A 26,966-nucleotide genomic window follows, 5' to 3' on the forward strand; every position below is an offset into this window, starting at 1 on the left:
TAGCCCAAAGACACTGACCCAGTTTTTATACCTAAGGAAGGATTAAAACCTGGGTCTCCTATGTCCAAGTCCAGCTTTTTAACTCTCTCTCCAAGATATATTTTTTAATATATCTCTTTAAGATGTTGCATCCAGAGAAAGGAAAATGACCTGCCATGATTTGCCTGATAGGTAAAGGTGGAAGGGCACAAGAGGAATTATCCAATGGGAGGACATGATAAACTACAGTCCAAATTGAATACTTTGCAATTTGTAGACAAAGTATCTGAGTCTGGACAGAGTTTTCTTAAACCACTGAACAGTCAAACCAGCAGAAGCACAAGATAAGATCAGCTTAAATAATAATGAAGCATATGCTCTTCATCTACAATGTTTTAATTCTTTTTGACAAACCATTTTTAAATTACATTGTTATAAGGAGTACAAATTTAAGTACAACTAAAATCAAACACAGCTATATATCACAGCAGGTTTAAAATCTGCCAAAAAAGAATAGTTAGTCCTCAACTTAGAACTATTCCTTTAGCAACCATCTGAAGTTACAAGTGGTTTATGGCTGATCCTTACATTACAATCACTCGTTTCCCCCGTCATATGGTTGTAATTTGGGCACTGGAGAGCTGGCATTTATCACAGTTGCAGGTTCATGTGATTTATCACATCCCAGGGTCATGTGATCAGCACTCGCAACCCTCCCGGTCAACTTCTGGTAAGCAAAGTCAGTGGGAGAAGCTGGATACATTTAACAATCGCTGCAAAAAAGATCATAAAATTGATTAATTTTATGACCACATCACTTAGCAAGAAATGTTCCAGTCCAAATTATGGTCATAAATTGAGGGCTACCTGTATTGTATTGGTCAGTGCTGTTCATTCTCAGAATCCATATTCTTCAGGCTAGAGCACAAAAATATTTTATCTAAAAATAATTCTAAACTTTAGCAAATTTTACAAACCAATTGTTTTAGCAGCTGTTGTTTTGAAAATCCCACGACTTCTTTAACATGAACAAATGATTGATTTGTATTCAGACATTCTCTATACTAAACCTATGTGTACATGTTCAATTCATATTATATACATGTATATCAAACTTTTTATATTCACGGTAATTTGTCTAACAGCATGTACAATTATGCAGCAGATTGGTTGAGCTGAATAGTCTGCCATTTTAGCATCTTAAAACCTAGATGAATTCCTGAATTATACATTTTAGGTCGTAGTTAGTCCTCTAGCTATTCATTTCATCCCCATGAGAATTGCCTACAATTTCATTTTCATTTCCAGGTTTCCCTTTACACATTTTCTGTAAATTAAATCTTTAAAATGGTCTACTTCAGACGGGTGGAAAAGTATAGCTCTCCAAATGGTAGGAAATCATTGTACTTCCTGAACATCTGGATGGCTACACATTATCTGTCCCAATCTAACTTTTATATCTTTCTTATCATATAGAAGTATTCTGATCTACTTTCTTCAGCAACATATGTCATTTTTATCTGATCCCTTTTGGAATTCTTCATTAAATAGCCATCAGAATAAAATACAGGAAAGAAAATCAGCCCTTTTGTCATGTTCCTCATTGCTGAGTTGGCTTTTACCCTACAATCAATAGCAGTGAGTTACTTGAAAGAAAGAATATCATACATTATGAAGAATATGTTGAAGAGTCCCATGCAAACATCAATATGTGATATAAGGCAAATTTCCTCAGGAAGTCCCAGCGTTTGTAGTTTCGTTTCCTATTCTCATGGTGTAAGGTGCTTAGAAATGTGTTCACTTGAATACAATTCACATCTTACTACCGAATCTTTTAGCCCTGTCGGTCCAAAACCCATTCAAAACGTCTTGCTACTACTACATACCGTTGTAGTAAATCTTGCTACAACTGCAGTCCAGTTTCAGAGTCCTCATTCAAGGACTATATCTGAAGTCAGTTTTACAGTAACAAAATAATCACAATAAAGAGGGACCTAAAGACGTTAAGGCTTTGACCACCCTAACTTGGCATCCACTTGATGTGCTGGGATCACAACTTGTAGAATTTCCCAGTCAACCATGCTGGCTAGAAGTTCTAGGAATTGCAATCCCAGGACCTCTGAGTCAGGGGTCCCAATGTCTTTCAAGCCTGACACTCTGCAGCGCACCAGATTGGCATTGTGAGGAGCAACAATATAGAGCCCTTGTGGGCAATCTCAAATCCTCTCCTTGGCTGGAGAAGAATTATGAAGAACTGGTCTATTCCTGGTTCATTCCTCTGTGGTTATCAGTTCTATTTTTTTGCCAAGCCATTTTCAGTTTGTCATTTCTTCCCCGGAGGTCCCCACTTCCCAGCCTTTTATGTTATCTAAAACTTCCTTGTGGCAAGTCTGAGTATTAGTTGCTGTAGTCACGACTTTCCAGAATGATGTTCAGAATGTGCTTTAGTTGGGTGAGGCGTGCCTTCAGGGAGGTTTCAGAAAAAATGGTCAACTTATGGGTCAAGTCAAGGGGCAAGACAGATATAAGCCACCAACACCAAACTGGTCCATCTGGCGATGCCTAGTGAGAAGATAACAGAAAATGCATCAATTCATTTTGCATAATAAATAAATCAGGAGCTATTAGAGTTACTTGAGTGGAACAATCTAGATGACATCAACATTCATCGCGGAAGTGTGACAGGAAAATTTCTTTATCATCTGAAGACTTAATTATTGTCACTATCTACTGAGCACGTGATCAAATCTTTTCAATATAATAAAAACCTTTTTTTTAAAAACTCCTACAAGGAAGACTAAGGAGTAGGAGCAGAATAATGCCCCAAATGTTACACTGATAGATGTTAAGTGACAGCATATATTTAATGATACAGTGTAAATTAAGCACCAAAGCAACCACCGTACTGGTACATTTATATCAGCTGCATTCATAAACCATGCTTAATCGAGTTAGTTAAAAATCCAGTGTCTGAATTCACAACATGGTAAGTTTGCTTTTGGTTTTTGCTTTTAACAAACTTGGTTGAGCAAATCTGTTTGCCTGATTTGTGGCTTAATCCATTTTGTGAACTCAGAAAATGGATTCTGTCTTTGATCTTTCATTCTGATCACAGAAATATGTCACCTATGGGAGTGCCTCATTTTCCCTCATTATCATGAGACAGATCTCCATGATCTTAAGATCAAGATCTCTGGAGCTGTTAGGATGATCTGGACCCAAAAGCTATTGAATCCAGTTGGTGATATATGCAGCTGAAGAGGTTATTTTTCCATGCACATCCTGCCTCTGCAAGATGGTCACCTATTCGGCTGTGTGAGACCCTCTGGCACCTTCTCTAAGCTTGATTACAGGATTCTGAAGCTCATTGTCATTCTTTCACTGTATTTTTTTAAGCTGATCAAAATCTTGCATATTTGAGATACTCTTGATGACATCACAGATGCAGAATTAGTATGGAGCTGCTTGATAGCGTCTTTTCTAGATGCATTTCCATTCATGGCACAGGACATGAACAGACTTGCTGGAGCGGTTTAGTGTAAAGGTTAAGGTGCTGGACTGGAAACCAGAATGCCACGAATTCTAGTCCTCCCTTAGGAATGGTAATTGGTAACTCTGGGACAGTCATTCTCTCAACCCAAACATTCCTCAAGATTGTCATAGGGCAAACAGCAGGGAACATTATCTATTCTACTGTGAGTTGCACAAAATAAAGATATATCCACCACTTGTCCTTGAATCCTTGCTCAAATTGTTTTGTAGCTCATAGTCAGGAATTATTAGATCATTATAAATGTCTGCCAGGAGGAGAAGGCAGCAATGATTAGGCTATTTGTATCCTTTGGCGATTATCAATTGTAGGTTAATCTCTAATGTGACTAAGGAAATGAGCAGCCCTAAAAAAGCAGATTAATGCTGATTTATTAGCCTACTAATTAAGCAGCTTCTCTAGTTAGACATGTGATACTAATGGTTCTTCTTGATCTCCCAGATAAACCAGTTAGGAAACACAAATAGACAAACTAATTCTACTTTAAGGCTTATAAGGTTCCATTGAAAGATTCTTGCATGTCTAAAAGTACAAACTTCCTGCCAACACTTTTAACTGCTTAACCATTGGAAACAGTCTTTTCTAAGTTTCTTTCTCTTGACAGTTAAGTCACTGGGGGCTCCTGCCTCTCTTGCCTGATTGTTTCCTAGCAAGCATCTCTTTGTCTCTTTCCATTCCATTGCAATATAGCCAGGAATTTTCACTCCGTTGATCAATTTTTAGATTGTCTAGGAGAGCTGGGGGGAAAAAACACTTCTTGACAGGGGCATCCATCAGGTTGATCTCAAATGGTGTCCCCTGGAGATGCTTGAGTTGCTCCTAGAAATGGAGTTATTACATGGTGTCTGTCAGCGCTCTATTCTGCCTCTTTTCAGTATCTACATGAAATTATCATGAAGTATGGAGTGGAATCCTCTCTGTGTTTGGTGAGATATAAATCTATTTCTTTAAAGCTGAAGAGACTGACCATCAAACAATGTTTGAAGATGCTCAATGTAAAAGGTCACAGTTTCAGAGAGGTGGAAGACAGTGCCATTCAGAAGTGGTCTGAATGGAATCATATTCTAAATGAGAATATACGTGGGAATACTGCTGAATCCAAACTCTTTCTGTTTTCCTAAAATGAAGCCATGATCAAAAAGTATCTTTATCAGCTTGATACATCAATTCCATCATTTTCTAGAAGAAAATGACTATGCAACTATGGTACACATTGTAATAGCCTCCAATTTGATTATTATAATATTTATTATAGTAGATGGGCTGCCTTTGTTTCCAGTCTGGAAAAAAATTACAAAATTCAAAATATAGGCCATATTAACTAGCACTGTGATGGCGAAGCTATGGCACACAAGCCGTCAGCTCCCGCACGCATGTGTGCTCTGGCCAACCGATTTTCGGCTTTCCAAAGGGCTGGGGGAGGCTGTTTTCGTCCTCCCCCGACTTCAGGAAACTTCCGGTAGGCCCGTTGGGCCCGTTTTCCACCCTCCCCAGACTCGGGAGGCTTTTCTGGCTCCCCGAAGGAAATACCAAGCTCAGCTTAGAGCCGAGCAGTGCGGTGCACATGGGGGGGAATGTGGGGGGCTGTGCACGCATACACATGTGGGGACGCACTTTGCATTATGGGTGCTGGCACACCCACACTTGAATTTTTGGCACCCAACAAAAAAAAAATTAGCCATCACTGTCCTATTACATTTCAATGGGTCTCATTCTGAGTGCTGACTTTTGATAGCCTAAATCCAGGTTATCGAAAGTATACTTTTTATGTATTTAGGATCCTCATAGTAAAAGTAATTAGTGGAAATGTGATTATTGCTGCCATAAACAAGAATGTCCAGAATGTTGGAATATTCCAACTATTAGTTAAAACCCTAATTGGCTTGCAACATTTCTTTAAAAAGATCCTAAGCAAAATAGCCCTAAACTGATTAGTCTAATTACAGCTTTGTTGTTTTTTAAAAAAATAATTCTGGTTTAATTCGGATTTTGATTTTATGTCTTATTTTAAAGAATGAGATGTCGGAAAACAATAATACAGTCTTAGTTAAGGAATAATTAATTGAAATAAATCAAGTGTTGGGGATACCATAGATGCTTTAGAAGGAACATTTTTAGGAGGTGAAACGGCAAGTAATTAGGAATGAAAAGTAGATAAGACTTGATTCAGTGTTTTACAGAGAGGAAATCAAATATGTGAGGAAAACATATTTCTAGACAGGAATAGATACATGACTTGCCATTACTTTCTTCTAGAATGTTTTTCAGCTTCTCAGTCTACTTACAGCCCTGGAATTTTACAGAGTGACATAGTTTGAAGGAGAAGTCATCTCGCCTAAAACCATTTCTCTGGGTAAAGCATGCCTCATAGTTGATCATCTAGCCTTTCTAAAGACTTCTGATGAAGAAGCACTCAAACTTTCATATGGCAGTCAGGAAGTCCCTTCTAATACCTAGCTTGATACCTAGCCTACAACTATCTTGTAGTTTAATATTGTTCTGGTCTTGTCCCCTGTAGTGAATATGTCTACCCCCTCAAGCACAAGACAGGAGCAACACTGCTTATCCTTTTTCAAGGTCAGCTAAATGCTGCCATCTTGATCAAAGGATCCTTCCCAGACAATGCAAGGTTACTTGCATTGATGCAAGTGATGACTGAAGTAAGATGCTTTTGCCATAGCACTTCTGTGTAAGATACTGGATAAAACATGGCTGAGGTTAATTTTAGGTTATTTTTTTCTTTTTAGGCCAAACTCAGAACTGTTCTCTAGTTGTTCAGGCATTTTGCTCCAAATTATAAGTTGCTTTAATTTAACCTTATGGCTCTATAGATGTTGCCAGTTTTATGGCTATCCATTCTGTATGCCTCATTTCTTTTTATGGGTTATTAATCTAATATTCTTAAGTGTATGCCATTCTAAGGATTTTATAGCAATGGCAATTCCTTAAATTATTCATGCAACTAATAAATGATATGGTGTAATATTAATACAGCCAACTAATATCTTAAATTAATATTGCTAATGTAATAGTAACTTAATACTGAAATATTTAGAATAGTCACCATGGCAAAATTGTACAAAGTAGGATGTCCTTTCTAGTCTTTAAAAAAAGATCTCAAACTTCCTATTTTAAAAAGCCCTAAAGGTGTGATCTTTCTTTTAGAGCTGTAAAAGTCTCACTTATTACTTGAGGAGAAAGGTTTGCAGATTCCAGCAACTGAAAATCATAATTCCTATAATTAATTTATTTAGACAGAAAAGTGAGATTAATAGGTTATTTAATTCTAAACTAAATTGATTTTGCCACTAAATAAATTAATTAACTTTGTTTATTACTACACTCGAGAACTATGATTTTCAGGTACTAAATTATCTTAAGGCCATCTAACTGCTTCTAGAAAGAAAAACATGGATAGCTATGATAATGCAATATCTCTAATATTATTTACTTGGAAAGGCAGCATTTCTAAGATTGTATCATGAATCATTTGTGCCTTATGGTAATTTAATACTATAGACTGCATTTAAAGAGCATTACCTGGTCAAATAGCTAAAAATACATTTTTTTAAAAATGTACGAATGTACAAACTGCAAAATTTTAAACTGTTAATTTATTTTGTTAAAGCTGCTGCAACTTCTTATCTGCCTTTATCTGATCTTGAAAAATATGTAATGACAGACCTGCATAGTATTTGGATGGGATACTACTGGAAATCCCAGGGCAATATGCAAATCTAAGAAATCAACAACACATCCCAGAAGATAAGAGAAAATGACTTCCATTCCTGCCAGGAAAACTTCATGGATTCCATGGGTCCATATAATCATCGGACATTGAGTTGGATTCCAGGGCATTATTATTTTAACTCATTCAACTTATAGTGTACAGAAAGCAGATGAATACATTTACATATATGAACCTAGATCTGAAATTCAAGGTAATTTAGTTCCTGTAAAATAATTTAAAGATGGCTTCTTTCATCATCATCTTTTAATGACCCCATAATCCCTTGCGGGATAGTGTCTGAGCAACTGAATGGAGTTGTGTGTTTACTGGCCGATGCCCTTCCTGTCACCAATGCAGAGTTATATTCAGCAGATATATTCTTATCGTGCCCAAAGAGAGAAATATCTGCCTCCATGCCAGCACAGGATAACTAACACATTGTTGCGATCCTCCAAAGACTGGCATTCTTCTACATTCTCTTCCAATTAGAATGAAATCTGAGTAATTTTATTGTTATACTATATGACAGTCATACATTCCTTTTATCAGATCTCATTCCCCTGCAGATTATTTTATATTCCTGGTGAGAACAAGTCTCAATACCTGTATGTCTTCCTCTTTTTCTGGAAGTGGTCCATGATGCATCACAAGATGCCTGAAAGTCCTGCCCCCATGTTCATAAAATCTCTGGGTTAGCTCATAGGTACAATCATGCAAATTCTGCAGCTCAGTCTGTTCTTCTCCTTCCATCTAGACCACAAGGTCAGAAGTTGAAAATAAGCAAAGTGAAGCACATTGAAAGTAAGAATCTGAACAACAGTTGAGATCAAAAGAGAGTGTGCGAGAGAAAACATAACTACTAAGTAGAACTCAAGTGTGGTTGACATATAGTAGGGATATGTAAAATATTGCATGTTTGAAAAACCTGGTTTTGAGTGGTCTGTGCCAAAACTGAAACATGTGCTTGGATGTTTTGCTCCACACACAGAATTAAATGTGCTATTCTGTGCAGAATTGGTTTGGGGGTGGGAGATAAAGAGAAGGAAATGCTCTTGACGAAACCCCTCAGCCCAGTGGGAAAGGAAGGTGCTAGGACAATAGGGACAAGTCAAATGCTTTCTTCCCTACTACTGAGGTTGTAAAATTGCAAAAAAAAAAAGGAAAAGTACAAGTCCTTTTCATTGGCAATAGTGACAGCTGATCAGAGGAATGGGACAGAAGGCAAATTATGGGGCAGGAAGGCTGGTGCAAAGGCCATTAGGAGGAGCAAGAGGAGGAGATAGGAAGATGCATTTCAGTTACCAAGGCTTCTTTAAAGAGAAGAGTCTTCTCAAGGCAGACATGTACTCATTTGAGAGATGCCAGAAGAAAGTCTTGCTTACCAAAAGAAGCAAGGTGAATAGAAGCTATGCATTAGTACATTATAAAAAAAGTTCCAGCTTGGCAAGTGACTATTTAAACCAATGAATCAAATAAATAATGCTGTGTGTGGGTGGGGTGCAGTGATTATCCTGGCTTTGCTGCAAAGAACAGAGAAGACATTTAGAAAGTGATTTTCCTTCTAACAGTGAACAGCTGTTGACCCATACATTGAAAGCGCAGACCCATAAATCAATATGATAGTTTTTTTCTACTTGTTTTATATATTTATTGTACCAAACTATCAATGAAAAAAGAAAAAAACAGTAGAGGGCCAAATTGAATATTCTATCTCCCGTCTGCCCTATAAGATTCAACAGAGTAAGTAAGCATGGTTCAAGTAATTATTTTGTAGCTCAGCTGGGTCAAATTTGTTCATTTTAATATCTGTTTACTTATTACCACCTTGAATGCCATCTTTTGGTGGAAAAGTGAAATATAAACTCAATAAATCATGAACACCTAATAAATCATGTACACGTAGTCCTCAACTTACAACAGCTCATTTAGTGACCATTTGAAGTTACAACGGCACTGAAAAAAGTGACTTATGACCATTTTTCACACTTGCAACATCTCCATGGTCACATGATCAAAATTCAGATGCTTGGCAACTGACTCATATTTATGATGGCTGCAGTGTCCCAGGGTCATGTGATCACCTTTTGCTACCTTCCTACAAGCTAAGTCAATAGGGAATCCAGGTTCACTTAACAAGCGTGTGATTAACTTAAGAACTGCAGTGATTCGCTTAACAACTGTGGAAAGAAAAGTCTAAAGTCGGGCAAAGCTCATTTAACAACTGTCTTGGTGAGCCACAAAAAATTTGGGGCTCAATTGTGGTCATAAGTCAAGTACTACTTGTATCAAGCGATTACCCAGTGCATATCATTCCTTTTATGTTAGCCAAATCTTTAGGACTTTACTGTTCACATAAGGACTACTTACCTTCTCGTCTTCCAAGTATTCAACATCTGCAGTGTTGTAGCCATCTCTGTGCCCTCGTCTCAAAACTCGAAACCGCCTCTTGCCTATAGTGTCCACCAATGATCGTCCATCAGGAAAAAATGTTATTTTTTGAATCTCCAGTATGCAGCCATAGTCAGCAAAGCTGAAAAAGAGACAAGGCTATTAATACAGGAGAGAAGGAAGATTCATATCCTTTTCCCATTTCTGGTGTGCTATGTAACCTGTGCGAAATGAAGCAAATAAAATGTTAAAAAGTTAGGATATTTATGTAGTTACTTATCAAGCACATCTAAATTATATTAAAGTAAGCAAAATATCTTTACAATCCCCAAGGCATGTCACAAAAAGGACTAAAAAAGACCCACTGAGCAAACCGGAAGTCACTTCCGGTTTGCTTGTAGGATTGGTTTAAGCCCTCCGGAGGCTTCAGGGACCTTCAGGACGCTTCCTGAAGCCTCGGGAGGATTAAAAAGGACCCTCCGAGCAAACCGGAAGTGAGTTCTGGTTTGCTCGTAGGGTCGGTTTAAGCCCTCCGGAGCCTTCAGGGACCAAGGTCCCTGAAGCCTCAGGTGGGCTTAAACCGACCCTACGAGCAAACCGGAAGTCTGTTCCCAAACATCCAGTTTGCCCATAGGGCATGTTTTTTGCTCTCCTGAGACTTCAGGGAAGCTCCTGAAGCCTCCGGAGGGCCTCCGGGGGGGGGAGGCTCTTTTCACCCTCCCCCAGCTCCTAAAAAGCCTCTGGAGCCTGGGGAGGGCGAAAAATGTCTTTAAAAAAGGCTGAACTCAGCTGGCCAGCGCGCGCATGCACGCTGGCCAGCTGACAGGGCAACGCTTCGCATGCCCTGAGAAATGGCTCTGTGTGCCACCTGTGGCACGTGTGCCATAGGTTTGCCATCCCGGGACTAGGCAAATGCTTTGAATTGAATGGTTTGGGATAGGAGGATCCAGACTCAAAAACAAAACAATTTAAATGTAATTAAATTAAAATCCAATCATTATCCAATACTGGAATAAATTTCTAATACTGATTCCCTTTCATTTGTACCCATTTGACTCTTGCATTTCACACACAAGAAAAACTTCCTTCTACCTTTTAGGTTTTACATTTGCTGCATATCCAGGAAATGTATCTAAAGAACATGCTTTTAATGTATTTCTGGGATTCCCACATAGTCCCAAATAATGACATTTTCAACCAGATGCACGTTTCCTCCTTTTACACTGCAAACACAAAAACACTACAAAAAGTCACCCTGCTCGAGCAACAGACTGCATTCAATATGCAGATGTTAGAGAGAGAGACAGGATAGTGTACAATATTGAGGGAAAGGCTGTGACCATCTCTACTCTACCTACCATAGATAAGCACTAAGTGCAGACTAGCATGCAAAGAAGTATCAGTAAAAACATATCAATATCCACTCATCCATTTGTTTATTTAGATTCTGGTTATGTTCCTCCTAATCATTGGTATCTATCAATGAAAGCTGATTTGCAGCTTCGTTTTTATGGAGCTCAGTGGAGTTTTCTTCTTCACTTCTCTAAAATCTAAGTTTTCTAGGAGAGGAAAAAGAGGAGAGAGCATTCAGTTACAATTCAGAAGTTGACATTCTGCCTCAAAATACCAAGCAGAATCCATGTATAGAATTTCAGAAAACAAAAGTTAATTTATTCCTTTTAGTATGGTTCCATCTGTTGATTCAATTGACCAAAAATTGTGGGATTCAACCTCTGCTGTAAACCCAAATTTTAAAAAGTCGCAGCCTCTGTCTTTTGCATGACTTACTTTTTTCCATTTTCATATATGCACATGCCAAACATCTTTGTGCCAGTCTCCTGACATCTTCGCATCATGAGTCGATAGCGAGGTTCAAACACATGCAGAGGACATACAAGACCTGGAAATGACATGGTGCATACAAAGATGGGGATATTCTTGTTTAGGCTGTAAAAGAAAAGGGGGGAAAGACCATGATCAACAAAAGGACTACTAGGAACTTGAAAAATCAGCAGCAGGATTTCAGAGTAGAACATACCACTGGATAACTTTTATGCATGCACACAAGGATATGAACCCTCCATGCCTGCTCAAAAAGATAAAAATGCATGTGGACCAGTGATGGGTTACGACCGGTATGCCCCAGTATGGGCGTATCGGTGCCTGCTGGGAGCACCAGGTACCGTTCCAGTATGGTACTCCGGAAGGCCCACCCACCTGCCTGCGCTCCATTCATGTGGTGGACGCCTGCCCTGTTGCACCTTACCGGTTGCAACGGGATCCGGAACCCACCACTGATGTGGACTATTGAACCTACCAAGAAGCCAGATATTTATTAGATTTGCAGGCCCATTTTATTCCATGAACTCTAAAGAACTGAGTTCTATAAACCCACTATCTAGTTCATCTGTCCATTCTAGCATGTCTAGGGACATTCATCAACACTGGAACCCTACACTGATAGAGAGCTACACTTCTCTGAATGTGTTTATTCAACCTTGCAGGTATTCCTGGAATAAGATGTAGGGAGACACTGCCATGAAAACCGTCATATCAGATTACAGAAGACACAAGAGAGAAAAAGGCTTGAAGACATGATGATGTGAGGCACTCATTATAGAGCAAGGGTGGCCAATGAATGAATGAATGAATGAATGCGTCAGGCTTGGAAGCCATCTTTTACAGTGAGCCTCAAGCCTGCTATATATTCTACTGTGGGACACTGGGAGTGGGGACTGTATATTTGGGGAAAACCTGGAAACTTTCAGATTCGGGTTTTCCCAGATGTGTCAACATGGCTTTTTTAATAAATTGGAACTTTAGAGGAATCTCTAGCCTCAGACTTTTATTTTATCAAGGATGCTATTTAGAACCGTAACATAATGAATGAATGAATGAATGAATAACTCAGGGTCGCTATGAACAGATTCTTGGGTTATCTAACGCTTACCTTGTGTAGGTGTATGCATGAATACACAGAGAGAGAACCAAACACACACCATTTTTTTAAAAAAAATGCTGGAAAATGCTTAAAAGTGCTGGGGGAGATAATTAATTATCTGTGATTAATAATTGAAATAAGCAGCAATGAAGGGAACTGAAGTTAGGGAAACCAGCTCATCTTGCTAACATGCGCCCTGAAGCTATCTTCCTAACTGTAATAAGCTTACTTCCAAGAAGAACTGGATAAAACCGTCAAATATACTTTCCAATTCCTTTGTAATAGGATTTCTGCTTCTGGGATTGTACAAACAGAATAGGCAGCCAAAAGGTCCATATTTACTTTGAAAGTTCTACCATTTCAGCTTGGTGGACCAGTTTCCTTTCTGCCAGTTGTGAAGGGAAGAATGTAGTCATCAACTCTTCAAGCAGAATGGTAGTATTGTATTTTCCAGCTTTCAGGTACTAGAAGGAACCAAACATTCATAATTATATCACCTTGATATATTTTAACATATTTACATATTTTAGTCCCACAAAGTATATCTTTTGTAGAATGGAAGTTTGAAAGTATTCAGCACAAGATACCCCGTTCACAGAGTTCCTCTTCTGGACTTAGCTAGTTTTTAAGAGCAGAGGTTTTTTTTTTCCAAAATCCAGTTTTGAATTGCACAAAAGTGAAATCCTCTTTCAACAGTGTATTGTTACGAAGAATAAAACCTTGGCTCAGTGATTGCATTTGCCAATATTTTATTCTGAAAATCCCACCCTTAGCACCTGTCAATATTTAATATTCACTATCTGATGCTTGATGCAAAATTAGTTTTGTACTAATTATAACTACTACCTGACAATAATTAATACATCTATTTGATTTAGCACTTGGTAAGGAGCCTAATGTTTTTATGAGATAGTCTAAACTACTATGGCTAACTCACTGCCAGGTGACTCTGGGTGGCTTACATCAAGATAAAACCATACATATATATACAAATGTATAAAATCACAATAAAATTGTAGTAAAAATAGAAATTGTTGTAATATTGTAAATGCAATGTTGTAATGTTGTAAAAGTACCTGCCAGGAGATGTGTTTTCATACATATCAGAAACACTGAGACTCTACCTTAATCAAGGCCACTTTTATTACCCAAAAAAATTCCACTCAATAGTGAAAGTCAAGGCTAAAGAACATGCCAACCTGCAAATCCAAAATCTGCAAATGCTGCCTAATTTAATATTCTTCAGGTGCATTGGAATGACAGAACTGGTTTATCATCTCCTTTTTCGTGCCTACATAAAGAAAAGCACCCAGCAGTTGGAAGCAAACAAGAGAAAATTGTCCCTCTTACCTCTTGCAGGCTTTGCTTGCAAAGTGGGCAGTTGGGTCTGTGGTCTAAGCAACGCTCCATACACTCTTTGCAGAAGGTGTGGCCACAGGGTGTGGTGACAGGTTCATACAACATACTGAGGAGAAAAAGATTTATCTTTTATTGGGCACTGACATGTTTATTATTAGCGAGCCACCTAAATATGGGATTGATGGCCTGTCTATTATGTGATTGGAAAGAATTCAAGAGATGCTCATCAACCAATGTTCTGCCTCAAACTGAAGTAAGGTATCAATGGGATGTCACAGAGTTTGGCTGTGGGTCCTGTACTCTTGCACATTTTCATTAATGACCTCGATGGAAACAATGCTTATTACATTTACAGACTATCCAAATCAGGATGGGAATGTCAATACCCAACAAGAAAGCAGTACATTTCTGAACAATCTTAAGAGGTTAGAGAAATGAATGGAAAATGGCAGCATAACATTTAACAGAGGCAACGGTTGAGTTTTTCACTTAGATCTCAAATGCATAGATGTAGCATGGGTTATTACCTAGCTTGGTAATCATACTTGCAAAAATGATGGTGAAGGTAAAGGTAAAGGTTCCCCTCAAACATACAGTATGTGCTATTCGCTCCCGACTCTAGGGGGCAGTGCTCATCTCCGTTTCAAAGCTGAAGAGCCAGCGCTGTCTGAAGGCATCTCTGTGGTCATGTGGTGAAGGTGCACAGAACGCTGTTACCTTCCCACCAAAGGTGGTTCCTATTTTTCTACTTGCATTTTTACATGCTTTCGAACTGCTAGGTTGGCAGAAGCTGGGACAAGTAATGGGAGCTCACTCCATTACCGGGAGCTAGGGATTCAAACTGCCGAGCTGTCAACCTTTCTGATCAACAAGCCAAGTGTCTTAGCCACTGCATCCCTCAAAAATTATGACTACAAGCTAAATATGAATTAGTACTTTGACAGAGGAGTAAAAAAGGTAAACAGGAAGCTTTGGTTCAAAATGACAGAAGATCCCTGCTCTGATCAGAGTCCATTTCAAAGGCAGTCTCCAATTCCTGGCACCTGATTTAAGATAAAATGGAAACAATTCAGAGAAGATCAATAAGGAGGATCTGGCAAGTAGCAACTAAGTTCTAGGAAAAGAAAGTGAGGAACCTGAACATATTTAGTTTGAAAGAAAATTATGAACAGAGGAAAATATTATCTATTATCATATGTCTCGGCAACCTTCAGAAGAATGATTTGTATTCCACTATCCCAGAGAACAGAAGATGGAATAATTAGATAAATGGCAGGAAGAAAGATTCTGGTTGAATATTATATTAAGAGTAAAACCAATAGCAAGATAATGGACCCCTTTTTGCAGGACAGTCATAGATGCTTTTTATTTTGAGTAAAGGCTGGATAGTGATAGATGCTTTTTAATTGTATTTTTGAATATTCATGAGATTGACTTAATAGTATTGATTCCTTATCCTTTTCTTATCCTTTTCAGGCCATAGAGCCTGTTAGTTGAAATTGTTGTGTTGTTATTATTCCTGGAATCCCATATCCAGAGGCAAAGTTCTAGCAATAAAGTTACTGCATTTGAGTGAACTTTGTTCTTAGTCTCTCGTGGAATCCCATCAAATTATTGCTGAGCCCAAGGATTTTGTAGAAGAGAGTTTAAAAACCCCACTCCATACAGTCCATTCCAATTTCATCATAATTCAGTAATATAAAGGGAAATATGCTGCATTCTTGGGAAATATATGATTTTATAACATAATAATCAGTTCACAGGATCAGAAGAAAAATATTACAACGGTGGACAGCTTTCTAAACAGCCACCAGCAAGTTCCTGTGTTAACTTGAGATAAATGCCCTCTTCCTAATTCACAACAGAGAAGTTGGAAAGAAATTGAAAAAGTCTCCACCACAATGTAAAGTAAGATAAATCGGGTCTAAAGTGAAAAGTGTTGAGTGCTCTAAATCTTTTCTTTCAATACATTCTGTTAAAGACTTTGTGAATCTTTCTTGAAGATTTACTTTTAACTGAATCAGCTGCCAAGAATCTAACACTAAGATTCCTAAGACAACTGATGATTACAGGCAGTCCTTGGGTTATAACTACTTGTTCAACAGCCATTCAAAGTTATAATGGTGCTGAACAAGGGGGACTTACAACCAGTCCACAAAATTGTGGCTGTTGCAGGCCTGGCTCACAATTATGATATTGTCAGACTTGGAAGCCATCTTTTACATTGAGCCTTTAGGCCTGCCACTTTTCTACTGTGGGAAAATGGAAGGGAGGATTATATGGAGTATGAGAGATATATAGTCAAAATAACATTCTTTTCTAAGAGAGTCAAGGACACCTTGCCCTGCAGCTGTGATGATGTAACTGGGAGGCACCTCCAGTTTTGGAAGGTGACTGATTGGATCATGTGATGGACATGTGAGTGCTGGGCAGGGACTTGAACTTTCACTTGGGTGGGGAAAACCTGGAAGCATTCGGATTCGGGTTTTCCCAGATGTGCCAGTATGATATCTCTAATAAAATGGAACTTTGAGGAACTTCAAGCCTCGGAGTCTTCTTTTGTTGGGGGTGTTACTTGGAACCCTGACAGATATTGCAGTGAGCTGTGGCCATGTGATTGCAATTTCCAATGCTAACATTAAAATACAACAATACTTATATGAAGAGAAACATTGTTCTACAATCTCTCTATTTTTTTTTCCAATACCAGCCCCCAAATTGGTCCACTCCAATTCCATCACCCTGGACCATTGTATGATACAGCCAGTGTTTCTATTCTACACATAAAAATATATATTCTGCAAAAGAGATCTTTTAAGGTTAACTGCCAAAGGGCCCTCCTTTCTTACTTTCTTTGAAATATCCGTCTTCAAATGAAACAAATTTCAGTTCATTACAAAGTAGTACCACTCTGCAAAAAGTATTACACTGGCACACTGAAATTGGATAACAATTTCAGGGATCAAAGATGTCCCCTATTAAGTTCTGCCTGGACTTATTTTTCAGGCACTCCATCCCTTTATTGTATTGAATACTGTCATGACATTCTAACCCAGTTTTAATTTTTGTTCATAGCCTTTCCACAGTAAATGTTCAGGCACTGAGGTCTACATTGCCGTTGAATATCTTATAGTTCCTCCTCTGCATTTCAGACCAGGCAGCATTTCTTTGCCCCTTGCCTCAAGGTTTTTCTCACCACTGAGGAGAGGATTTAAATGGCAAGAACTACATTAAACCAGAGGTGGAGGTTTTGCAAGCAAGTTCATTTTGTCTTCTAGCAAACATTCATGATATGAGATCATGGTTGGGCTAAACTTATATAAAGCATGCCTCAATGTTTAACTCTTTAGATTGTTAAAATTATTATTTTAAATTCTAATGCTAAGCTGTACTTCTAACAAAAACTTTAGTGTGTAATCATCACTATTTTCTCCTTTTTTTTAACAGTCAAAAAAGATGTTCTGATATCATACCATGCAGTAGTGTACAGAGTGTCTCATTTCTGACTGTTAAAAACCTGAGCATGCTTTTTTGCACATCATTAGCAAGCAGTCCTATAATATATACGGGTTTTTAGTACATGTAAGAATATACATATTATGGATATATAATTTTTCTATTCACAAAAAAATATATAATTTTGAACAGTACTTTGAATAGATGTACCGTATTTTTTGGAGTATAAGATTTTTTCCCTCAAAAAAGAGGCTGAAAATCTGGGTGCATCTTATACGCTGAATACAGAACATTTTGCCTCCTGAAACCCCACTCCCTTCACCAAAATGGCCGTGCATAGCTTTTAGAAGGCTTTCAGAGAACTCCTGGGGGCTGTGGAGAGCAGAAATGAGCGAAAAACCACCCATTCCCCCCCCTCGCCTCCAGCAGCACTCTATAAGCTTCCTAAAGGCTATCCGTGCCCCTTTTATGACAAAAAACGAACCCGTTTTTTTTAAAAAATGGGTTGTTTTTTGCTCATTTTTGCCCCCCAACCCTCCGCAGGAGCACTCTACAAGCCTCCTAAGGGCTATTCATGCCCTTTTTTAAAAAGGGGGGAGGACATTTTCACGAAAAACGGGCCATTTTTGGGAGGTTTGCAGAGTGCAAAAAAAATTTTTTTTTAATTTTCCTCTTCAAAACCTTGCTGCATCTTATACTCCAGTGCGTTTTATACTCTGAAAAATACGGTATTTAAAATACCAAGAGGAAGTGCACACACGTTTCAAAACCTTTTCTTTACTCTTAAACAAAAAAGGAGGAAGTTTATCCCCATGGCTTTTTCAGAAGTCCATTGGCCAGAACATGGGTGACAAACTCGCAGCGTCACATTGCCATCACATAACATATTGTGATGGTTTTTCCCTTTGTAGAGCTGGGGTGGGCGTGACCCATGCGTAGCTACCAATTTGACACCCCTGGGCTAGAATGATAAGAAGATACCTCGTGCTCAATTTGCATAGCATTTCAAAACCCTTTCCCCAGCTGCTCTTAACAGAATAGCAGAGATGGAAGAGACCTTGGAAATCTTCTAGTCCAACTCCCCGCTCAAACAGGAAACCCTATTCCATTTCAGACAAATGGTTGTCCAATCTCTTCTTAAAAACTTCCAGTGTTGGAGCATTCACAACTCCTGGAGGAAAGTTTCTCCACTGATTAATTGTTGTAACTGTCAAGAAACTTCTCCTTAGTTCTAGGCTGCTTCTCTCCTTGATTATTCCTAGGCAGCTAATTAACTGACCGTATACAAAGGGAACATTCCAGGTCTGACGTAGTCAGGAAGCCTATGAAGTCTGGACAACAGTCTGTCATAGATTTTGTATCTGTTGATCTAGTTCCTGAAGTCTCTGGTGAGGCCTCCTCTTCCTCCAAATCTGATTCACAAAAGGAAAAGGAAAAAGTCAGATTATCAACATTACACACCAACCACCTTCTCACTGAATCCCACTGGTCATTTTTATCACTTTTGTTTTAGGGGGGAGGGTGTCAGAGATCTGGGTAGACCAAGTCACATATTTGAAAGAAGCTACTTTGTGGGGTACACCTCCCCCTTAAGACCAAGGATCTATTATGGTGTCATGCCAAGTGGCAATTGGTTTCACATGAACACTAGCCACTTACATCTATTTGGGGCTCTATTCATGCAGCCCAGACATGTTTCTTTAAGTATATAATCCCTTTCAGAGCTTAAAGATAGAGGAGTCTTTCAGCCACTGCCTTCATCTTCTATATGCACTCCTGTCTCCCAGTAAAATCCAAAAAAAATTCCAATTAGACTGTAAGTCAAAATTGGAAATAATTGTCCAACAACAAAAGAAATTGAGCCATTAAACCCTATTTGGGATACCACTTTGTGCATGTTCAGATGGATATTATTATATTTATCTCCAGTTGGGTCCCCGAACCGCTAGAAAGATCCAATATATACAGAAGCAGGACTCTTCTGTAAATCATGCTGGACTGAGTGTGATGTAGCTAATTTTAACATTAACCTGGGCTGCCCTTCTCTATCATTTGATCTGCATTAAAACAGTGCAATCTAATCAGGCCCCTATTAACATACAACATGCATGATTCCTTGGGACTTGTGATGGAATTCGGTCTTGAGAACAGTCACATGATTCCAGGGTTTGGGGAGCATGCTCAACGTACCTACTTAAGGTGATCCTGGTGGGTTGTGTGATCAAATGACAGAGCAAGGGTTTCAAGCACATGGCCAAAATATTTGATCATAATTAGGGCATCAATGATTTCTCCTAGGCAGAGACAAGAAGCTCATTTTTAAAAAACATGGACTTGTAAACATTTATTGATATTCTCACCTTTATTTGCAGAAAGATCTGATTTGAACTTCTTCCATTGAGTCATGGGAAGTGCTGCCTGGCTATGATCAGGCACAGTTTCTTCCAGCCAATTTTCTTTTTGTGTCTTCATATCCCATTTAATAAAGGAAAGTAAGATGTTAAATATCAAATCGGGGTCACAAGCATAGATAGGAAAACAAAAAGACAACACCCACTGCTCCCTGACTCAGATGCCACCTGGTGGCCAACAGGCCTCTCTAGTCCCTGCTCTGACTCCAAACAGCCTCCAGAGTCTTCTTCATCCTCCAGAGCAGTCCCAGAATGGTCTGAGCTGTCAGAGTCCACCAACAGCTTAACCGGCCGCTGCTGGGCCACAACAGAATGACGGCCTGAAAACCTGGAATCTATCAAAATATGAAGAACTAGGATCTGATGCTGTTGCCTATTTCAATGTTCTAATCTCCATTAACTTTATTTTTAAACTGTGTGGTTCCTTTGTTATTGTGGTATTGTTTTTTCTACACTTTAATTATTTCCTGATTTACATTCGCTTTGCTTTTTGTACTATAATGCATGATGGTATTTAATGTTTATTTTTAATTCTTGTATTTTTTATTATTATAAATTAAAAGCAGATATTGTTTAAAAGTAAAGGAGTTAATGCAACTCTGTGAAAGGAAAGATAGACTTCCCCAGTCCCAACAAATGTTAGCTGGTTCTTTTGTTTACAGATGAATGTACAAGAACTTCTTTAAGTGAAAAAACTAGAGGTGAGTGGACAGTCTTGAAGTGGTTGGACACAGGAAAGGGTCCACGTGGAAATCCCTTCACCAATGTCCCATATACATATTTTTGTATATATATTTTACATATTTTTGTTACACCACCTCTAAACTTGGAACTGGTAAGGCATCATCCCATAAGACTTACCGGTAGGGTTCCATCTTCAAAACTCCCAAGAAAAGTCAACTGTTCCCTTGAATTACAACCTTCCAAATTTTGACTGCCGTTGTCCTTCAACTCCATAACAGTGCCAGGAGTAGAGGAGGCATGATTTGTGAGAATCTGCAACAGAAAGATTTTACATTAATTCATTTTGAAAGAGAACACAGTCCCAAAGGTGGTTTTTTGAAGAGGCACCTGGACTTTCTGGTTTTTCTTTAAAGACGTTTTGCTTCTCATCCAAGAAGCTTCTTCAGCTCTTAGAAGCTTCTTGGATGAGAAGCAAAACAGCTTCAAAGAAAAACCAGAAAGTCCAGGTGCCTCTTCAAAAACCACCTTTGGGACAACTGGATAATCGAGAATCTCCATAGACAGAAGCTTCACAGTAGAATCTGACTTCTGAGAAGCCTGCAAGGCTCATGTCTCTCAGTTGGTTAAATATGGAGCTAGTCAGATACAGGCTTCACTGTCTTCATGCTATACTTGACAATGCATCATGTCAGTACATGTACAGTACAAATAAGACAGTTGTTCAGACCGAGACACTGCATTACATAGAGAAATGACTTCTCATAAATCTTACCAATACAGAAGCAACCTGCCTAACAATATATTTATTAGGGGTGAGCAAAGACCTATATTCTAAGGCCAAAATATGATTCAGACCACAGCAAACATGCCCCACTCCTATCAGGAATGTTGTAAACCTTTGCCCAGCATCACATAAAAATGACAAACTGTGTGCAACCATAGACACATCAAATCATATTTTGCCATTTAAATCTTAATTTCTATGTAGCTTAACAATTCTGCATCCTTAACAATTCTTTAAAAAAACAAATACTTTTCTTTTAAAAAAGCCCAGCGTGATACCCAATTGGAGAAGTATGAGTAGACACAATCTCATCCATTCCAAAAGTAAACTGCTACATCCTTCTATGCAAACCAATTATGCTTCCAACATTTAATCACAAGGTGCTTACAGTCCAGTGGTGGCTTCCGGATCCCATTCCAACAGTATGATTGGAACGGGCCCAGGGGCATCCACATGGATGCGCGCAGCACACACGTGCGTCTTAGTGCTTTCACAAGCCTCTGCGATGCTCCAGCTGCTCAGGGGAACATTGTGCAGGCGCTGTACGGGCCAAAGACTTAAAAGACCGGTAAGAAGCTCGAGCGGGCAAGTGGGCCCTCTGGAGCACTGTACCAGAATGATATCCGGTGCTCCAGGCAGGCTCCAGTATGCCAATACCAGGGCATACCACCTGCAAACCACCACTATTACAGTCATAATAATGCACTTACCTTTTCTATTTCATATTCAGCAGCATGAAAACCAGAATCCAGTGTAAGGCAATGTTGAAACTGCAGCAGGGCCTCTGGTTGGTTCCCTAAGTCCAAGAGCACTTTCCCTTTTCTAAAAAAGCCCTGAAAAGAAACATTAAACACATTTCAGCTGCCTTCCTGAACTGTCACAACATTCTGCAGCAGCTGCAGATTGCTTTGCACAATGCCAATGACAGCAGGTTTACTCAATCAGTCAATCAAGTATATATTCCTAAGTGTAGCAGGTGTGTCAAACTGGTGGTCCATGGGCGGATGCATCACACAGAGGCCACAATAAATCAGTCATCCAGTATTTGTTTCTTCAAAGTAGACTGGTATCTGTCAGAACTGGTTGGGCTAGAGATTTGCTTCCCCAATCATGATGTCACCATACAGATTTTTTCACTCCCCGTAGACATACAGCGTGGGAATTTTCTGCACAGCTCACTAGCACTTGTCTTTTAGAATATTATGCTGATTGGATGTGAAAACTCCAATCACCAATTCTTTCAAATTTATCCAAATAGTAAAGAACCTCTATTGTCTAATTTTTCTGGAGAAATTTATTGCCAGGGAGCATGATATGGACAAACTTAGGGAAATTTTTACAGGGCAGGCCTGAAAATTCACTAAGACCTCCCTGGTTTTCTGCTATCCAAGTTCAAACATTCAATATTTCCTAGAAATTCTCCAGACTGCAAATTTAGCCTACAGTTGGGCATTGATTGGAACATTGGTAAATTTATATTTGACTACAAGAGAAAGTTCAGATGAAGTTTGTGAACCTTCCAGAAGTAATTCAAGTTTTTCTTTCTGTGGATTTTACCAGGAGAATGTTTTTTTAATCATTCTGTTAAAGCATATGTGTCAGCATTGGCTTGTACAGAACCAGGGAAAACACTACCTTGTATTTAAATAAGCAACTATATGAAAGAATATGTTAGCTTTTTATGCTATTATTGCAACTGAGTTCAAATGCAGCCTTTTCCAGAAAAGCTATTTCATCTCACCATTTAAAAAAAAGTTGGGAAGAACATATGCTTGTTCTGGATCACAACACCCAGCTTTACACTCGACTCACTTCACATTCTTCTGGCTTCTGCTTGCATAGAATCTCCAAATCCTCCAGAGCCCCTTCATACTCCTGTAAAGCCACATAGAGCTCTGATCTACACACCCTTAATGTAAGATCATCTGGAGCTATAGGAGGAAGCAGAACATTTCACTGTTGAAATAAGAAATAATAAAAACGAACATTGTACAGTTATACACATCAAGGCACTATAAGAAAATCTCCAAGAAAGGGACTTACTGACTAGAATGAGCTATGTTCGTTTCCAATAAGTTTAGCCAGATTTTTTTAAAGTCACTAATTGTACATTACTGACAAGAAGGATGGCCTCAAGTATTATCCATCAGTTAAAAGGGCAGATCAAATCATCCCAACGTAGCTTATTCTGATACTGCCAAAGAATAATTTTGTGCTTTAAGGAAAAGATCCATTTTTTTTAGTTGAAAATATACAATGATACTTGCATCATTTGAGGATGGGGGATGATAAGGAATGAATGGTAAGAGAGAAATCGCTTCATCCACTGACTAGATTTCCAGAATTAAAAGGTTTTTCTATGGCAGAAAGTCCCCATCAAAAAAGTTTCCAATGCAGAGATATTAAGAGAATGAAGAATAAAGAACAAGAGATAATTCAGTCTGCTAGCTATCACCTGTTAAGGATCTCATAATCTAGTAGTATTTTTTTTCTTTTTACAACCCTGTACAGGTAGTCCTCAACTTATGACCACAACTAAATCCAAAATTTCCTGATTTTTTCCCCTATCTAGCAATGTATAAAGGATATTAAGGTAGACCCACTGGTGAGGAAAAGTAGAAAATCGCAGCTGACTAGATTTTAGCAAACTTTTATCATCATCACCTTAAACAAGAATTTAGTAGAGAAGATTAAATAATTAAACTTTCATCGATGATTGATGATTACCATCCAAAATCTTTCTTACATTATCACTTTCTATATTTTCAATTAAAAGAATTGAAAAAGCCCTATGTGTCAATTAATACAAAATGAGCAGGACTTACTTAGGATTAAAGTTTATCTATAGTTATAAATGGTAATAGGTAAAATCTGGTTTTAGAATGTATTAATGCCCCATGCCACAGTATTTCAGAATTTGGGTAATAAAATGTTATAAACATTCTTAAAAGTGATTTTTTTTAAAAAAATGCCAAATACAAGATTAATTTGATAGCACATTTTCAACTCATCTGCTTTGGTGTTTATAAAGAAAAGTATAGTATAAATGGTAAAAAGCTGAAATGCCAAAGCATTGTTTAATATTGCTCAATCTATCAGCTCTTTAACAGTCCATGTTATAAATTCACCTGGATTAAATTCAAGGGCCACTAGATTTGAGTTCTATCCCTATTAATTAAATGAATCCTCCAACTGAAGTAAAAAAAATATTCAGGGTAGATGAAAATATTCCAGTATAAACTCACTTGTTGATTGAAATACCTGTACTGACACTTGGGTCTGACTCATTGCAAAACAAGAGCTAGCATTTTATAACAGCACTATATATGAGAGGGGTGTGTCAGCTTCCATGCACAGGAAAGTCTGAAACAGCAAAGGAAGCCTGATTCCTAATTACTCATTCCTAAATCCTAAGGTTTAAGTAGCATCAGCTTACCGGTTCCAAAGCTGATTTTAATGTAAGTTTTAAGATTAAAGATGAAATGAGATTATTCCCCCTAGGTAATAGCATCGTTTCCCTCCTAACAAAGACACTATGTGTTTAATAAAAGTATGTTAAAAGAAATTTGGTATATTTATCATCATAACATCACCATAATAGGAAAGCAGCATCTGTTGAATGTCTGCCTCTTCAGTAAATGATAAAGGAATAAAGACTCCATGCAGCATAAAATAACCATTCCAACACTGAAAATAGTGCTCTGAAGGGTTAAGATACCCACATAATTTGGGAAAGGTCACAACTGCTCGTAGTTGTTACTTCAGAAATACTTTCAAACCCTTAAATTACCGAAATGATACTGAAATATTATAAAGATCTTGCCCTCCATGAACAGTTGAAGATGGTCTCATGGCCTCCAAGGAGTTCAGCAAGCTACATAACTCATTTTTTTTAAAGGCCCCTAAGGAATAACTCCAAAACAACAGTCCTATCCTCATACACACTTTAGATTTACATTTAATTTTCTGATGTGACCATTACCACTTTGCAGCATTAGGTTTCACCTCTGTGGACCAAATCTGCAACAGAAACTAACTACAAGCAGTAAACCTTTTTTTTTAAGGTAAAAGAGAAAGAAATCAAAAGATCTACCAGCAAGGCACCAATAGGAAATACTGTACACCCAAACATTTATATGACCATAAAATCACCAGCCTTTTAAGGAAGAGGAAAGCCATAGCTGAAGTTAGTGAAAAAGGCTACCAAGAATTGTCCCTCGCCTGCTTACACAATGCAACCAGCGAGATGGTGGCAAGTTGCATAACCAAGGCAGCACCTGGTGGTCAGTCCCGCGCATATCACCCAGCCTCCCTTCCCCTTCGCCCCCGCCGTCGCAACCTCGCAACCTCTGGATACCGCGCAAACCTTACCCAAGCCGATTCCCTTCTGAAGCGTCCTCAGCGCTTCCTGGAAGTCCCTGTTGTTCAACAGCTCCCGCAGGTCTCTTTTCAACCGGGCCACCTTGGCGGCCGTATCCAAGCCCTTTTCTAGCAAGTTCCCGAGTAGGACGTTCGAGCTGGGCGTCCGCGAGCCCAGGAGGCCGAGTTTCTCCCCGCAGAGGCAGCACTCGGAAGGCAAGGTTTCGCCCAGGCACCTCCTGCAGAAAGAATGGCCGCAGGAGACCGTCACCGGGTCCCAGACAACTAGGCGACAGGAGGGACAGAGGAAAAGCTCCATGCTTCTGCTCTGCCAGAGGGAAAGGGGACGGGAACGAGGAGTCAGGAGGGCACCAGGCAAAGGTCGACGGCTTCCTAAGAGCAGCAAAGAAAAGCGGCCGAAAGAGCCAGTGGGACACTTTGGCAAAGCTTGGACTTCATTCCCCCTCCCCCTTTTCCCCCCTCTATCCAACCAGCCAAGACGGAGCAAATCGCCGGCTCTTCAAGTCACAAACTTCTCTTGCAGTTCCCGATGCCCCCCTTGGAGGAATTCTTCAATTTCTAAAGGAAAAGAGCTACTTTCTCTCTCTCCTGGACTGGAGCATTACACATACACACACATACACACCAAGCAAACTCGCCAGTTCCTGCCAACTTCGCGCGCAGCCACCAGGGCTGCTTTGCCATGCAACGACCACTAAATCGACCGCTTCATCTTTTTTTAAAGACCCCGGTGCCCTCTCCGCCTGAGCATCTAACCGCTCGCTAGTTTCCTCCAAGGCTTATTAACTCTTGCAATTCAACGGGGCTCTTGCGACAATCACTCAATCAACGGGCAGCCGCTGGAGAAGACTTGATCCCCGAGGGTGGTGGGGTCCCTTCCTGCCGTCCGAGGCGACCACTCAGCCTGGGCAGGAGGAGACGGCATCCTTTTTCTAGTTAGCGACTAGGAGGCGGGGCGGAGGGGGAGGTGTCTCGGCGTGGGACGAATAAAAGGAGGAAGAGGAGCCCCCCCCCCCAACCAGTAACTTTTCCGCCTCCGCGCAGTATCGTCTTATTTACGCCGACTCGGTCTTCAGCTACCGGATTGCTCTGATGACCTTCTACATACAGACAAGCACACGCGCGCGTAAATTATCCCCACCACCACCACCACCCCAGGCCGGAATATTACATAAAATCGGGAGCAGCCCCGGGTGATGGCGTCGGAGAGCCAGCCGATTGGCTGCCAGCTTCGGCCGGCCCCCACTGCGAAATAGACGTAGCGAAGTGCGTTTCATAACCTCCGAGAGGGATGAAAGTTGGGA

At 39.4% G+C, this 26,966-nt stretch overlaps 1 protein-coding gene across 3 annotated transcripts; it reads right to left on the bottom strand.

The window, feature by feature from the left end:
• Positions 1-354: 354 nt before the first annotated feature.
• LOC309382967 (LON peptidase N-terminal domain and RING finger protein 1-like) lies at positions 355-26,966 on the bottom strand. Of its 3 annotated transcripts, XR_014173737.1 has the most exons (13): positions 25,654-26,804; positions 23,095-23,213; positions 21,993-22,115; positions 20,676-20,810; positions 19,764-19,869; positions 18,683-18,815; positions 13,939-14,053; positions 12,931-13,052; positions 11,436-11,594; positions 9,627-9,789; positions 7,863-8,009; positions 847-2,541; positions 355-752 (listed from the first exon to the last, which is right to left on the bottom strand). XR_014173737.1 is itself a non-coding variant. In XM_081934961.1 (12 exons), the coding sequence occupies exons 1-12, from the start codon at positions 26,937-26,939 to the stop codon at positions 2,377-2,379; spliced, it is 1,593 nt and encodes a 530-aa protein (XP_081791087.1). In that variant the 5' UTR covers positions 26,940-26,966; the 3' UTR covers positions 355-2,376. The 3 variants fall into 3 exon arrangements, 2 of the variants coding, with proteins under 2 accessions (XP_081791087.1, XP_081791086.1); XM_081934961.1 differs by lacking the exon at positions 25,654-26,804 and adding an exon at positions 26,834-26,966 and having other exon boundaries at positions 355-2,541; XM_081934960.1 differs by having other exon boundaries at positions 355-2,541.

The sequence above is a fragment of the Natrix helvetica genome, assembly GCF_964273705.1.
Source record: "Natrix helvetica genome assembly, chromosome: 1".
In the NCBI taxonomy this organism is placed as follows: Eukaryota; Metazoa; Chordata; class Lepidosauria; order Squamata; family Natricidae; genus Natrix; species Natrix helvetica.

What these genes read in the sequence shown, in the direction of transcription:
- LOC309382967 (XM_081934960.1), bottom strand. Translation starts at nt 25,960, where the DNA reads ATGGAGCTTTTCCTCTGTCCCTCCTGTCGCCTAGTTGTCTGGGACCCG. An exon ending in CTGAATATGAAATAGAAAAG is followed by an intron (nt 20,811 to 21,992) that starts GTAAGTGCATTA and finishes TTTCTGTTGCAG; the next exon opens with ATTCTCACAAATCATGCCTC. An exon ending in GAAATGGTAGAACTTTCAAA is followed by an intron (nt 11,595 to 12,930) that starts GTAAATATGGAC and finishes TTTCTTTTACAG; the next exon opens with CCTAAACAAGAATATCCCCA.